Genomic DNA, 13,459 nt, shown 5'->3' on the forward strand with positions numbered 1-13,459 from the left:
ATGGGCGGATCTTGGCCAGAATAATCTGCAAACTGGTCTAGACTAAATTCAAAAGTCTGGCTATAAGTGATTTACAAGCAGTTTCCCTATTTAACCAGCTGCTTCATCCATTTTAATATCATGGCAAATGATAATGTCTTGCCAAGAAATTAAGTTACCAAATGAACTAATGTAGACATAGATCATTGTGAGGGATAGTTTTGGCATCATCTGCTTTTCACTCTCACTGCACTGCACTCATCTTGCTCAGTGGTGGTGTGCCTTAGGGCAAACATTTCTGGCCAAATGCCCAAATAGCAAGTCGCTGCCCTAAAAGGAAACAAGTGGTACATGGTTCTACTATCCCAGATATTATGTCACGCCATCTCCAGACCCTAAGATAGGGGATTCCCTGAAGCTTTATGTGCCAGGGATTACGATTTGTGACCCCGTACTGCAAAAACTTAACATCTTAAGACGCTGGGATACATTTTTAGCAGAAGCCTAAAAAAACATTGTGTGGGGTAAAATTATAGATTTTTCTTTTATGCCAAAAAATCATTAGGATATTAAGATCATGTTCCATGAAGATATTTTGTAAATATCCTACCGTAAATATATCAAAACTTAATTTGCTAAGAATTCATTTGGACAACTTTAAAGGCAATTTTCTCACTATTTTGATATTTTTGCACCATCAGATTCCAGATTTTCAAATAGTTGTATCTCGGCCAAATATTGTCAGGTCATAAGACTGGTTTTGTGGTCCAGGGTCACATATGTATAAATGTGATAATTATATTATAGATAGTTAACAAATGAAAGTAAATTAAATGTGATAATTATTGGGACACACCAATATAATGTAAATAGTTTGAATATTTAATTTATGCATTACCATGGCATGCTGACGGAAGAAAGCCTTGCCGATGCTCCAGTATGTAGGAGGAGAAACCATCTGGACCAGAGGCCAAGCACTACCTCTTCTCCACTGCCAAACAAGCTAATAGAAGGGAAAACAAATATATATATAATAAAGCATTTATGCCTAGTTCGTGCACAAAACAGTTTTGCTCACACACACTATGCCTGTCTGAGCAAACATGATGAATAAGGCGTTCTGCTTCTGTGTTAGATTGATATCAGGAAAACTAAAATATGACCATATATACGCTCCAAAGAGTAATAATGGGAGTGAATCTGAATTATCTCTCTTTCTCTGTGTACACGGCAAACAGGAGTCACTCCTGAAATTGATGACTGACATAAGTAATAATAACCATTGAAACCATATGACTTACCACAGCCATAAACTATAAACATGAACGGAGGCTTGTGACACTAAAACAAATTCCTTGTATGCGCAAGCATACTTGGTAAACTGGAACCGGAAACACTTCACATAACACCGTACTTTCTACATCATTAGAAGAATGGCATCTACGCTAATATTTGTCTGTTTCTCTCTTGTTCCGAGGTCACCGTGGCCACCAGATCCAGTCTGTGTCCAGATCAGAGGGTCACTGCAGTCACCCGGATCCAGTACGTATCCAGACCAGATGGTGGATCAGCACCTAGAAAGGACCTCTACTGCCCTGAAAGACAGCGGAGACCGGACAACTGGAGCCCCAGATACACATCCCCTGTAAAGACCTTGTCTCAGAGGAGCACCAGGACAAGACCACAGGAAACAGATGATTTTCTTCTGCACAATCTGACTTTGCTGCAGCCTGGAATTGAACTACTGGTTCCGTCTGGTCAGAGGAGAACTGGCCCCCCAACTGAGCCTGGTTTCTCCCAAGGTTTTTTTCTCCATTCTGTCACCGATGGAGTTTCGGTTCCTTGCCGCTGTCGCCTCTGGCTTGCTTAGTTGGGGTCACTTCATCTACAGCGATATCATTGACTTGATTGCAAATTAAAACAGACACTATTTCAACTGAACAGAGATTACATAACTGAATTCAATGATGAACTGCCTTTAACTATCATTTTGCATTATTGAGACACTGTTTTCCAAATGAATGTTGTTCAGTGCTTTGGCGCAATGTATTTTGTTTAAAGCACTATATAAAAAAAATAAAGGTGACTTGGCAATAAAGTTCTTTCTGATTCGGATTCTGAAGGACATCCTTGACGGAAGCGTTTTGTTTACGCCCAATGTGTCGTTTTTATCAGCACACGCTCTGTGGATAATTATGTATAAGTTAAGTTTCTCCAAGCCTGCAGTGAAGAGAGACGATACTAACATTGGTGACTTCGTCAAGACATACCGGTTCTGAGATTTTCTTCTGGCACCTCAGGCGAGCAGCAAGTGTCCAAACGACAGTGACGTCACTACGTCAGCGCTCTTTATTCTTTTTTCAGATTCTTTCAGCTGAATAGTCTCATACTGTACAATCTCTTATAAACACTTTTTAAAGAATTTAAAGATTTTGATTTCTGATCCGTTTTAATTTTAACATGTATTATTATTATTATTATTATTATTAGACTATAATAATAATAATCATGATAATAATTATGATTATTATTCAGGACTTAATCTTATATTGATTGCATTTATATAGCTAGTTAGCATTATATATATTTTATAGAATGTATACAAAACTATCTAGTGCTGCTTTTAATCTTACAAATATTGCATGAAAGCCTATATTGCATGCATACATTGTTTTTTAATTGAATGTAAATTACCAAATTCAGAATGAACAGAATGCTATAAGCACTCAATAGTGAAGTGACACTGTATTTATCAGCAGTGTGTATGAGCCTAATATATTTGTCAGCAGCACTACTTGCCAAAATGTGATGTATTAAATTTCCAAATTTCCATTAAATTTAAAGATCTTTCCATATAACTATGTTATATGGAAAGAGAGAGAGAGAGAGAGAGAGAGAGAGAGAGAGAGATGGGGGCGGAGAGGACTAGCATTCTATTCCTCAAAACTAACTTGATGTGTGTTCTGAAGAAGGCAGGGTATAAAAACCATAAATTGGACCCTTGGCATCGCTATTCTTTGTAAAGTCCTAATGACAAATCACTACTTTCCCTTTCACCCCCTAGTATTTCATCTGCAGACTACCCATGGTGCTCTGGTCTCCTTAAAAGCTTGTCACTGGCAAAGCTGTTCAAGCTTCGCCTTTGGCTATACTGTAGATTTCTTTTCTTGGTTTCTTGCCCTATAACTTACAGACACAGAGGGCTTGATACGCTCTGTGTTAGATAAAAAAAAAACCTTGTACTGGGTAAATGAATCTCACAGCTTATACAGCTCAGAAACCATGACAATTTTGCTAATGGCTCAGTATGTAATATATTAAATACACTTAATTATGCACTTCCTAACATGTATGATCCTTGCACAAGTGGTACCAGAGTAAAATGGGGTAGGGGCTAAAATGTTTTCATATCATATAAACAAACAACAAATTTTATTTTCACCCTTTTCATTAATTTGAAAAGCTTAGACATCAGGGTGTGTTACAACATAATGAATCACATTGAAGCTGATATATATATATATATATAATGACTTATATGCTTGGTGTGTTTTTGTGACCACTTGCATAATTTGATCAAATCAGTCATTAGCCGCTAACTGCTCTCTGTACTATGTGAATGTTTTTGTGAACTTCTGCAAAAGTTTCCTTGCAGTTCAAATCATGCTATCTTGGAAATGAGCTGTCTCACTCAATACGTCATCTGTAATTTTATTTTCTTGAGAATTGCAAAAACATTCACGCCTCCTCCACTTTACGGCGACTTCTCTTTGAGAGTGTCAAGCGCGGGTCAAGGGGACAAAGACTCATTGGAGGTAATGCAGAATGTTTACGAGAAATGCTAATAATTACATCGCTAAACAACCCAGCAAGCTGTAAAAACATGCTACACCAGACCTCAAGGGAGAAGAATGAGGATTATACCCGCTCTGTTATCTTACCAGCTTGCAACAGAGAATCCAGCGTTGGCCAATGGGTTCTCAGAACCTACAGACACACACCCAGGTGACCAGTGCACACTCAGCCTTCTGAGTCTAACTACTTAATAAGTAGCTGTTAGAGGTTTTCCTGGACAAAGTCCAGAGCTGAAGGGGCCTTGCTAAAAAACAAAGACAGCTTCATTTATCAATCAGTCCAATGAGGGCCATTTCCGGGCCTATGTAGTCACATGGTGAGTATTACTTGATTCCATATTGCATTGTGCAACCTGAAATCAAGACGAGCATATAAAACACTGGTTAAACCAATATTGATTTAGTTTGACACTGACAGATGATTCTGATGGACAACAAAGTATATCATTTAATATATGGTTTATAGAATGTATATCTGAAATGATCATAATCAAGATCAGCTGCTGTTTTACTTCTTTTGTTCAAACAAAAACACATTTCCCAACTCCATTTATATGTTTTACAATATCCCTCTGTATGCTTTCGAGGTCATCATATCCTGAGGAATGTTGCTTCATTTCCAATCCTCTTTATAGATGACAGATGAGAAGCGGGCAGGTATTAGAGTGGAACACTTTATCACTTACGCTGTAAGCCCCTTGATGAGCGACATTCACTTGAGAATGTCCTTCCATAGAGAGAGAGAGAGAGAGAGACTTTTCAGTATATAAGCCACCAATCACAATGAACTACTGTAATGTGAGGTCAGACAAATATGACCAACAGTGCGACTCTTAATCTTAGTGTTGCCAAAATTTGGTTTAATGCTTACTATATTAATGTAATAATGCTTCATTTACAAAAGCAGGGCTGAGGCCCAATGTTTATTGTCATTTTAAGTGGAATGTGGAATTAAAAAATGATTGTGCCCATGATTTGCCCCAAACTTTGACAGAGGGCCTGATGAAATTGTAGCTTGACAACTTGTTCGTAGACTTTACACTGTTCCTATTCGAACTTCGCATGTGACCCCTATACCTTGCTATAATTTTTTTTTTTTTTTTTTGTCATGAGTCATTTTGTTAAGAGAATTTTATATAAATAATGAGTAAAATTAACATTATATGCAGAATATGGCTGTGGGTTGTTTATGTAGCCATGACTGATGTACTCTAAATAATGAGGTGTTTACATTGGAAAACATTTTCTTTATTCTGAGTTTATTTCAAGGTACATGGAGTTCTTTGTTTCTGACTATGTTGTTATTGGACGGATATGAGTTTCCTGGCAAATCCGGGGAAAAGGTGTGTCAGAATGATGGAAACAGATATATAGCCTACTGATGTATTATCTAGAATATATAATATTTTAGGGTTATATAAAAATGTATACATCTTTTCCATGGTGATGTTTTTATAAAACTTTGTGCTAACCAAAAAAAAATAAATTCTGTCTAAGGTAATACATATAAGAGAATAACAATAGGATATCTGCATCACTGGCGGTTCACCACTGAAATAACTGTTTGTTCTTGCAACTTGAGATAGACCTCCCATATTTCATTTCTCTCTTGCTGATAGCATTTATCAGCAAAATCCTGATAAACACAAAATATGCAACTTAAGCCTGAGCATAACTAAGCCGCAAAGGTTGACAGGATTACCCGGCCGGCCGGGACAGACATCAGATTGTGTTGCCATAAAGGGTCATTAGGCTGTTGGCAAACTGTACCTCAAGCTCCAGCTGACAAGCCTTTTCAAGAAAGACGGATGAAAAATATGAGAGTACAATTCTAATTGACAGATAGTTGAATGAAATAGCAAGAAAGATGGGTTAATTTTTATTTTTCTCAAATGTGCATACAAACATTTATGTTATCACACCTTTTGACCTATTTATTTTATCAATTTAATCAATATATATATATATATATATATATATATATATATATATATATATATATATATATATATATATATATATATATATATATATATATATATATTATAAATAAAATTAATACCACATGAAACACAAAGCTTGATGACTGAGTGGGATTGGATGTACTTGACAGATATTCAGGAAGCATGTCACTCCACACAGATTTCCAAATCCAAAGCTGACATGTTATCCTTTAGGATTATTAAGCCTTTTTATTCTTTATGATCAGAATCACTTTCCGCAAGATGTCTACTCCCTATATGCAAAATAGTTTTCATTGCGATTCAGAAACAAAGTTCATATATAGTGCATGCACTTCTGCGCCAACAGTCGGTCTTCACAGTGAAGTATTTGCTGACTTATTTGGCATTCTTCTATTTATGTTGAAAGAGAGGGGGCACTTATCTCATCAAGGGCACTTGGACAGGTAGACAGACCCATGTTCTGGTGTGTTGTCACTCTCACTGGCAGAAGGAGAGTCATTGTCATTAATCCGAGTCAGTGATCAGTCAGAAGGGAGCTGGGGGTGATGACGGCCTCCGTCCTATAAAACCCTCCTGTCCCCACGGCTCGTCCTAGTACCCCTCAGGCCATATTGTGATCTCCATCCTGATAAGGACCAGTGGAAGCGAGACTCCCAGACTGGTCGGGCAGGGCTGGATCCTCTATGAGGGGCTCAGCTGCGATACTGTCCTGGAGGGGCCAATGAAAGGCATTCTCACATACGAAGAAAGGCTGCGAGTCAGTCAGGGCAGCCCCCCTCCCCATCTCCTGAGACTCCAGGCGCCACAGTGTAACTGCAGTCTCAGGTATGCTCCACAGACACTGTGAGATATTCCCAGGCTCTTACCTGAGAGACAGACTTCAATGATCTTTCCACTTTATTGAAAAAGCTCATAAGCTTTATGCAATTATTTTGATTAGTAATTCACCATCTTTATGGCCCTGGTGTAAATCTGGAGCCAAAACGGGATTCTCTTCATCTCCATGTCCAGAATGTCCATTTATATACAGGCTGTTCTGTTTTAGCATACTGCGTATGCTGGATTTGTCAGCAAAAATGAGTACACTGTCATCATCCTATCTAAATTACTTCCATTTGCTGTCGACTTATATTTGGATTTTGGATGATTACAGAATAATTTCAAAACAGAATAGGCAAGTAGGATACTGGTTTAAGTTTTCACCGTCTGTCAGCAAATTGGAGCCACAGGACAATTTTCATTGTGGCATGTGTGGTTTTGTGGTGTATGTGCTGTCATTTATCTAGAATATTCAATGTTCTTGCCTGTGGCTGTTATGTATATTTTTGAGATGTACCTTCACTGGATGATTTTCTACTAATTTTCATGTAGAATTTCATTTTATATATATATATTTTATCTACACAAAATGCCTATTTCTCTCAAATATTATTATATATATACACACACACACATGCTCACACACACACACACACACTCACTCACAATATAAAATATTTTGTATTATTTTGATATTATTCTTAAACAAATCAGTAAATAAATACATTTATTTAGAAAAAAAATATTTTGAGTTATTCAGCCACATTCACATTTCACATCCTATATATGTTTGTGTGTGTGTATGTGTGTGGAATATATATTTATATTATTAAAATATTCTGTACATTTCATGTGTATTTATTGCCACAAATTAAAGACAATGAATACAAATTATAAATAATTTTAAATATATAAATACATTTAGAATAATTTAGATGAATGAATACAAATCATTCAGCCATGTACATTATGCGGCGGAGCCTTCATGAATAAACACTTCAAACAGCTAGGCTAGCTCATATAATGCAGGGAGTGAAACTCTAGGCCCAGCCACAGTTTTGCGCATGCGCACAGCATATTCAGTATTACGCTAAGCGTCGATGATGAGAATCTGATTCTGTGTTGAACCGCTGGATCAGTAGCACGACATGTCAGAGAAGAAACAAACAGTGGATTTGGGGCTGTTGGAGGAGGATGATGAGTTTGAAGAATTCCCAGCAGAGGGTGAGTGAACTGAAAATGATTACTGTTTTGATTAGAAATGCGCTCTTTAGTCAGTTTACGGGTAAATAAATACAAACAACACCACAGTGACTCAGCTAGCATTGCTAAGCTAACCGACAAAACATTCTTCAGTTTATACAATAACTGTTACATGGTCGGTTTGTCGCGTTTGAAAAGACATGAATGAAATAATGAATCTGACATGTTTAATTTCATAAAAAGTCTATCGGCGCTGCTTGTTCCACAGACGTAAAGAAACAACAACAGTATTGCTAAGCATCATTAGCAGTTAGCATTTTTAGCACCTTGAAACCCAATGTAGTTGTATAATGTTTCCATTAATAATTTCATATTTGCTCAGTAATTTCAAATCAAGAATAACTTTTGCACGTATAGAATGTAGTTTATGACCAGTTTTTTATTAGTAGTATTACTCTCGATAGTAGTCTCACGCTGTGTGACTGTGTGTGTTTGTGGAGCTCGTGCTGTATCGGGCCCATCTAAATCATCATCAGCGTCACTGAACTGGTGTGTCATTCCCAGACTGGACGGGCCTGGATGAAGATGAGGACGCTCATGTTTGGGAAGATAACTGGGATGATGACAATGTAGAGGATGACTTTTCTAATCAGCTGAGGTAGGTTTCACATTCTGAATTTGTGTGATTATTCATATGAAGTGGAGAACACCTTGTAGCTCTGGAGTATACTAGTCTAATCTAAATTCACGAATAATGAATCCTGTTAGACATACAATTACATTGTATGTGAAACCGAATTACAGTCCCTGTGAAACCGACATTGTTTCTAAGGAATTTTTTTTTTTGGTTAAACTCATTTAGAAGAAAACAGTCCCTAAGAGATCTCATAGTCCAATGGCTAACCAAAACTCATGGCGGCCTCAAACCACATTTATGAACTTTCCTATGTGTGAGAACCTGATTACAGAAAATACAGCCATTTAATATTCTTGTATTTTAAGTTAAAAAAGGTAGATGCATTAATTTCTCTATTCGGATTCTATTAAAACTATAAATCTATTGATATCGCTCATGAAATCGATTTGATTTCCAGCACTGGAAATGGTTGGGCTAGTGAACGTGTGGTAAAGGAGGAGAGACTCACGATATTTGGTCGAAAGTGTTTTCTTATTGGAAACCAATTATAGTCAGTATGTTATAATTAGGGTTATTAAACTTAACTAAAACACATTTTATTTCAGCTAGTTGACAAGGCAACAGTACTTCATTTTCATTTAGTTTCTCTTGATGATGTACTAAAATAATGAAATAACTAAACTGGAGCTAACTATAACTTAAGCTGAAGTAAAAGTAAAAAAAAAAAAAAAAAAAAAAATATATCTATATATATATATATATATATATATATATATATATATATATATATATATATATATATATATAAGACATTTTAAATGGCAAACACAAAATTAGTAAAACTTTAACGTGAAAATTAAAACTGAAAAAAAAAATCAAAATATGAACAAAAAATATCTATAATACTATAGTATGGATATCGTTGAACTTAAAGTAATGGTAATACAAATGTTCTTAATATTATGAAAATGTAATGTCAAAAATGTAATTTTACAACTTGAATATTTTCTGTATTTGTTTTGTGAGTTATTGCACGGTTTAACTTTTTTTGCTCCAATTTTTCCCATCTTTTAGAGCGGAGCTTGAAAAACATGGATATAAGATGGAAACCTCTTAACATTGGACTACTTGAGCTGAAAATGATTTTTTTTCCACATTTGAATATTTTCAGTTTGTTCTGTCAGTAGAAAATGTGACTTCTCTTGTTACTTCTGTAAGAAGCCCTGCGTTATAAAACGGGTCAGTAGAAACAGATATCAATGCACCCCCCAAATACAAGTACAAGTTGTGTTAATAATTGTGATAATAAAGAATTGTTTTCCCTATTCTGTTTGATTTTTTTTTTTTTTTTTAGAGGCAGAGAATTGTTTTGCATACCTGAAATTGTAATCAAAATTATAACTGCTCCGTAAAGTCTGGTAAATATTGTTAGTCATTCAGCAGATTTTCATGTAACATCCAGTGATGCAGCTGCACACATCCATGGAGAAAGTGCTCGGCTGTGCCCTGAGGCTCCTGGGACTTGTCAGAGTCTCTGGTGGGGAGATTATCCAGTGAAGTGTTTGTCAGAGGCACGGAGGTGGTCACAGCATGAAGCCCCAGCCGGTCCTGCCTGGGCCTGCCCTCTCCCGACTGGGCCCTGCTCTTTTGCTCTTCACAGCGAGGGCTCCCACACTGAACCAGAAGACAATTTGCCCAGCCGCACTCCCCCCTAGCAAAATGATTTCTCTGGATTTGTGGCTGTGAGTCCCAAGGACATAATGAGCTGAAATCAATGCCAGTAAGGCATCTCCTACCGCAGAGGCATCATTTGCTAATGTCTTCTCTCCCCAAAATTCAAAATATAATTTGTAAAAATATGAAATCATCACTTGTTTTAGAACTTCAATTCTTTCTGACAAATTTGCATTGTTTATTGCGCTAAGTCTACATGTATGAAGGCTGCATGTACTTGCTCAACTATGGGTTGGTTAATAGATTTTCAGTTGTTGCTTCTGACATTAATGACCTGATGTCAAATTTATGATTACATCTTCTTTTTTTGACATCAGGGACACCCACATCTTGCAGGCGCACACAATCATAACATGTAAATCCACCCATGCCCTTCAAAATAAGTGCTCTGTGCTGGATCATTATTTTAATTGTTGGAGAGTCATTGAGGTGTGAAAATCACTAAGTGAGAGCAACAGTGGAGATTCCAGGGCCATTTAGTTTGTGCCTGAAAGCAGAAGATTGGCCTTGTGTTTGAGCAAAAGGTGGGTCTTTGTGGCTTCCCCAAAAGTCAGTTTCACAGTTTCTTTTTTTCTGTTTTCAATTGCTTGTGAATTTGGTTCCTTTTAAATTCTGTCAATGGGTCATTCGCCCAAACCTGAAATCAGTGATGACAAATAAAAAATTAAACTCAAATGGTTTTTAAACTACATGAATCATTTAGGAAACAGATTCAATGCTTTGAAATAATAATAATAATTATATATATATATATATATATATATATATATATATATATATATAAAATATGATTTATTTGATCAATGTATATTAAATTTAACAATTAAAACAATTGTTTTCTATTTTAATGTATTTTAAAGTGTAAATAATTATGTAATGTCAAAGCTAAATTTACAAACAATATTTCAAAAATCATATATATGTGACCCTGGATGACAAAACCAGTCATAAGTAGCACAGGTATATTTGTAGCAATAGCCAACAATACTTTGAATGGGTCAAAATTATTGATTTTTCTTTTATCCAAAAATCATCAGGATATTAAGTAAAGATCATGTTCCATGAAGAAATGTAATAAATTTACTACCATAAATATATCAAAACGTTATTTTTGATTAGTGTTTTGCATTGCTAAGATCTTCATTTGGACAACTTTTAAGGCGATTTTCTCAGTATTAAATTTTTTTTGCACCCTCAAATTCCAGATTTTCAAATATTTGTGTCTCGACCAGAAATTGTCCATCCTAACAAACCATTGTGGTAAAAAAAAAAATTATTCACACCCTCACTTAGATTTATATACTGATAACCTATGTCCAGTTTATTTGTTTATTCTGCGGTGCTTCTGTCACACATAGGATAGGTGTTGCGGTCGCACTGGGGGTACAGACCACAGCAAACATCTCCACTATGAGCCAAGAGAAACCAGGGGGCCGTCGTGCAGGGAGCGCGCAGCTGCTGCAATAATAGGCCTAATTGCACGTTCCTTTTGTGGGTCTGAAATTAGTGGCAGAGCAAAGCTACAATGCCCAAACCTTGAGTGAAAGAAAAAAAAAAAATGAGTCACAGGGGCAACTGTTCAGGCAGTGTGGCCCATCACCACCACCCACAACTCCCTGTCCCACACCTGCACTCACCCTCGCTAAAGTAAACACAGATAATAAGGTGTAATTACTTCAAAAAATAATAACGAGAGCCCTCCATGTGACAATGGTTGGCCTGTTTATTGAGGGTGGAAAATAACTTCTGAAGACACAGATGAGGGTTCCCCTATTGAGAGACCCTAAAAGGACATGAATCGATGTAAGTGAGTGTGTTAACCTCATTTCAGGCCCCTTTTCTCTCTATATGTATTTCTTTGCCCGTCTTTCTTTTTCCACTGTATGGACAGTGGCACTAAAAGAAAAGAGCTGTTACCTTTCATTTTCTTCGCTGTTCATTTTGCTTGTAAGGCTCATTGTGGCATTTGGGAATGTGACCACTGCGTAGGTCAGCGTTTGGCTGTGTCACTGTAAAAACAAAGCGGTTGTTTTGGATGTCATTTTGTGCTAGAGAGATGTTGGAAAAGTCTTTGATGTTATAAAATGTTAGATATTTTAAACAAAAATATGTATTCGTTTATAAAATATAAATATTTCTTATATTTAAAATGTATTAAATATAAATGAAAATATATATATACACTAAGATAGAAAACATTTATTTTTAATTGTAATCAAATTTCACAATGTTGTTGTTTTACTGTATTTTGATCAAATAAAGTCTACCTTTAGTGCACATAAGAGCCTTCCGTTTATATATATTATGTATATGTATATACTGTATATGTATGTATAAATATATAAATAATATTCACTGATTCAAAATATATGAAAATTTGAGTCTATATGAAAAACAAAAAAACAGCATAACAAATGTTTTTAAGATCGAATTCTATCAACTTTATGCTGAAATACATTCCGGGCTGCTTATATATACGAAACTAATAAGACAGGTTGTTCTTATCAAAAATATTACTTGCTATTTTATTTAGCTACAATCCAATTTGATTTCTGAATTAAATGAATGTAAAAGTTAGGAGAAAAGCATGGTCGGACAGTATGTTTTGACAGCTTAACACAACAAAGTGTAAAGTGCAGCATGAACATCCTTTACAGTGTTCTCTGTTTTATATGAATGCTACTGTTTATGCTAATTTAAAATGATTAAATGAAGTCCAGACTTGTATATCAAATCCAGACTTGTATTTCCAGAAAGCATAGTGCTTTAATTATGGTTAAATAATTCTGTTGTCATATTATTACACTGCTAGAAATGGTCTAAGTGGTTTGTTTAAAATGTGGAAAGGTTTTATTTATTTGTTTATTTATGCAGTTCCCCACTGAGTCCCTAAATCATCTTCAAGCTCAGCGATACCCAGCAATTACAGGTTGTTTTTATTCCATCAGTCCCGCAATCATATTTTAAGCATGTCCAACATATCAAGGCAACCCACCGCACTTAATAACCCTGGACAGTCAGGAGGAAAGCACATCAAGACGAGTCGGGGCAATTAAGCACTCTTGATGTTATCCTCGCTAGTGAATTATCAGAGCACTGATAATTATTATTAATTAATCATCTCATTCGCTCAAGCTCTCTCATTTCCACAGTAACTAAGATAAATGCTGTATGACCTTACAGGTGTGAGCTACACCTCATCTTTCTCTAAAACCATTCATGTTTGTCAAATTGCTTTTAAAAGCAAAAGTACTGTTAATACTTTATAT

The 13,459-nt window shown here is 35.9% G+C and overlaps 1 protein-coding gene across 1 annotated transcript; it reads left to right on the forward strand.

Annotated features, from left to right (window-relative positions):
- Positions 1–7,672: 7,672 nt before the first annotated feature.
- On the forward strand, positions 7,673–9,781 carry LOC128027015 (26S proteasome complex subunit SEM1). Its single transcript, XM_052614338.1, has 3 exons — positions 7,673–7,840; positions 8,384–8,477; positions 9,531–9,781. Exons 1-3 carry the CDS (start codon positions 7,765–7,767, stop codon positions 9,571–9,573), a joined length of 213 nt encoding a protein of 70 aa, XP_052470298.1. The 5' UTR covers positions 7,673–7,764; the 3' UTR covers positions 9,574–9,781.
- Positions 9,782–13,459: the final 3,678 nt, after the last annotated feature.

Source organism: Carassius gibelio, chromosome A14, assembly GCF_023724105.1.
Source record: "Carassius gibelio isolate Cgi1373 ecotype wild population from Czech Republic chromosome A14, carGib1.2-hapl.c, whole genome shotgun sequence".
Taxonomy (NCBI): domain Eukaryota; kingdom Metazoa; phylum Chordata; class Actinopteri; order Cypriniformes; family Cyprinidae; genus Carassius; species Carassius gibelio.

Coding starts and splice junctions, on each gene's coding strand:
- LOC128027015 (XM_052614338.1), top strand. CDS start 7,765: ATGTCAGAGAAGAAACAAACAGTGGATTTGGGGCTGTTGGAGGAGGAT. Junction 7,841..8,383: donor TGAAGAATTCCCAGCAGAGG/GTGAGTGAACTG, acceptor TGTCATTCCCAG/ACTGGACGGGCCTGGATGAA. Junction 8,478..9,530: donor GACTTTTCTAATCAGCTGAG/GTAGGTTTCACA, acceptor CCCATCTTTTAG/AGCGGAGCTTGAAAAACATG.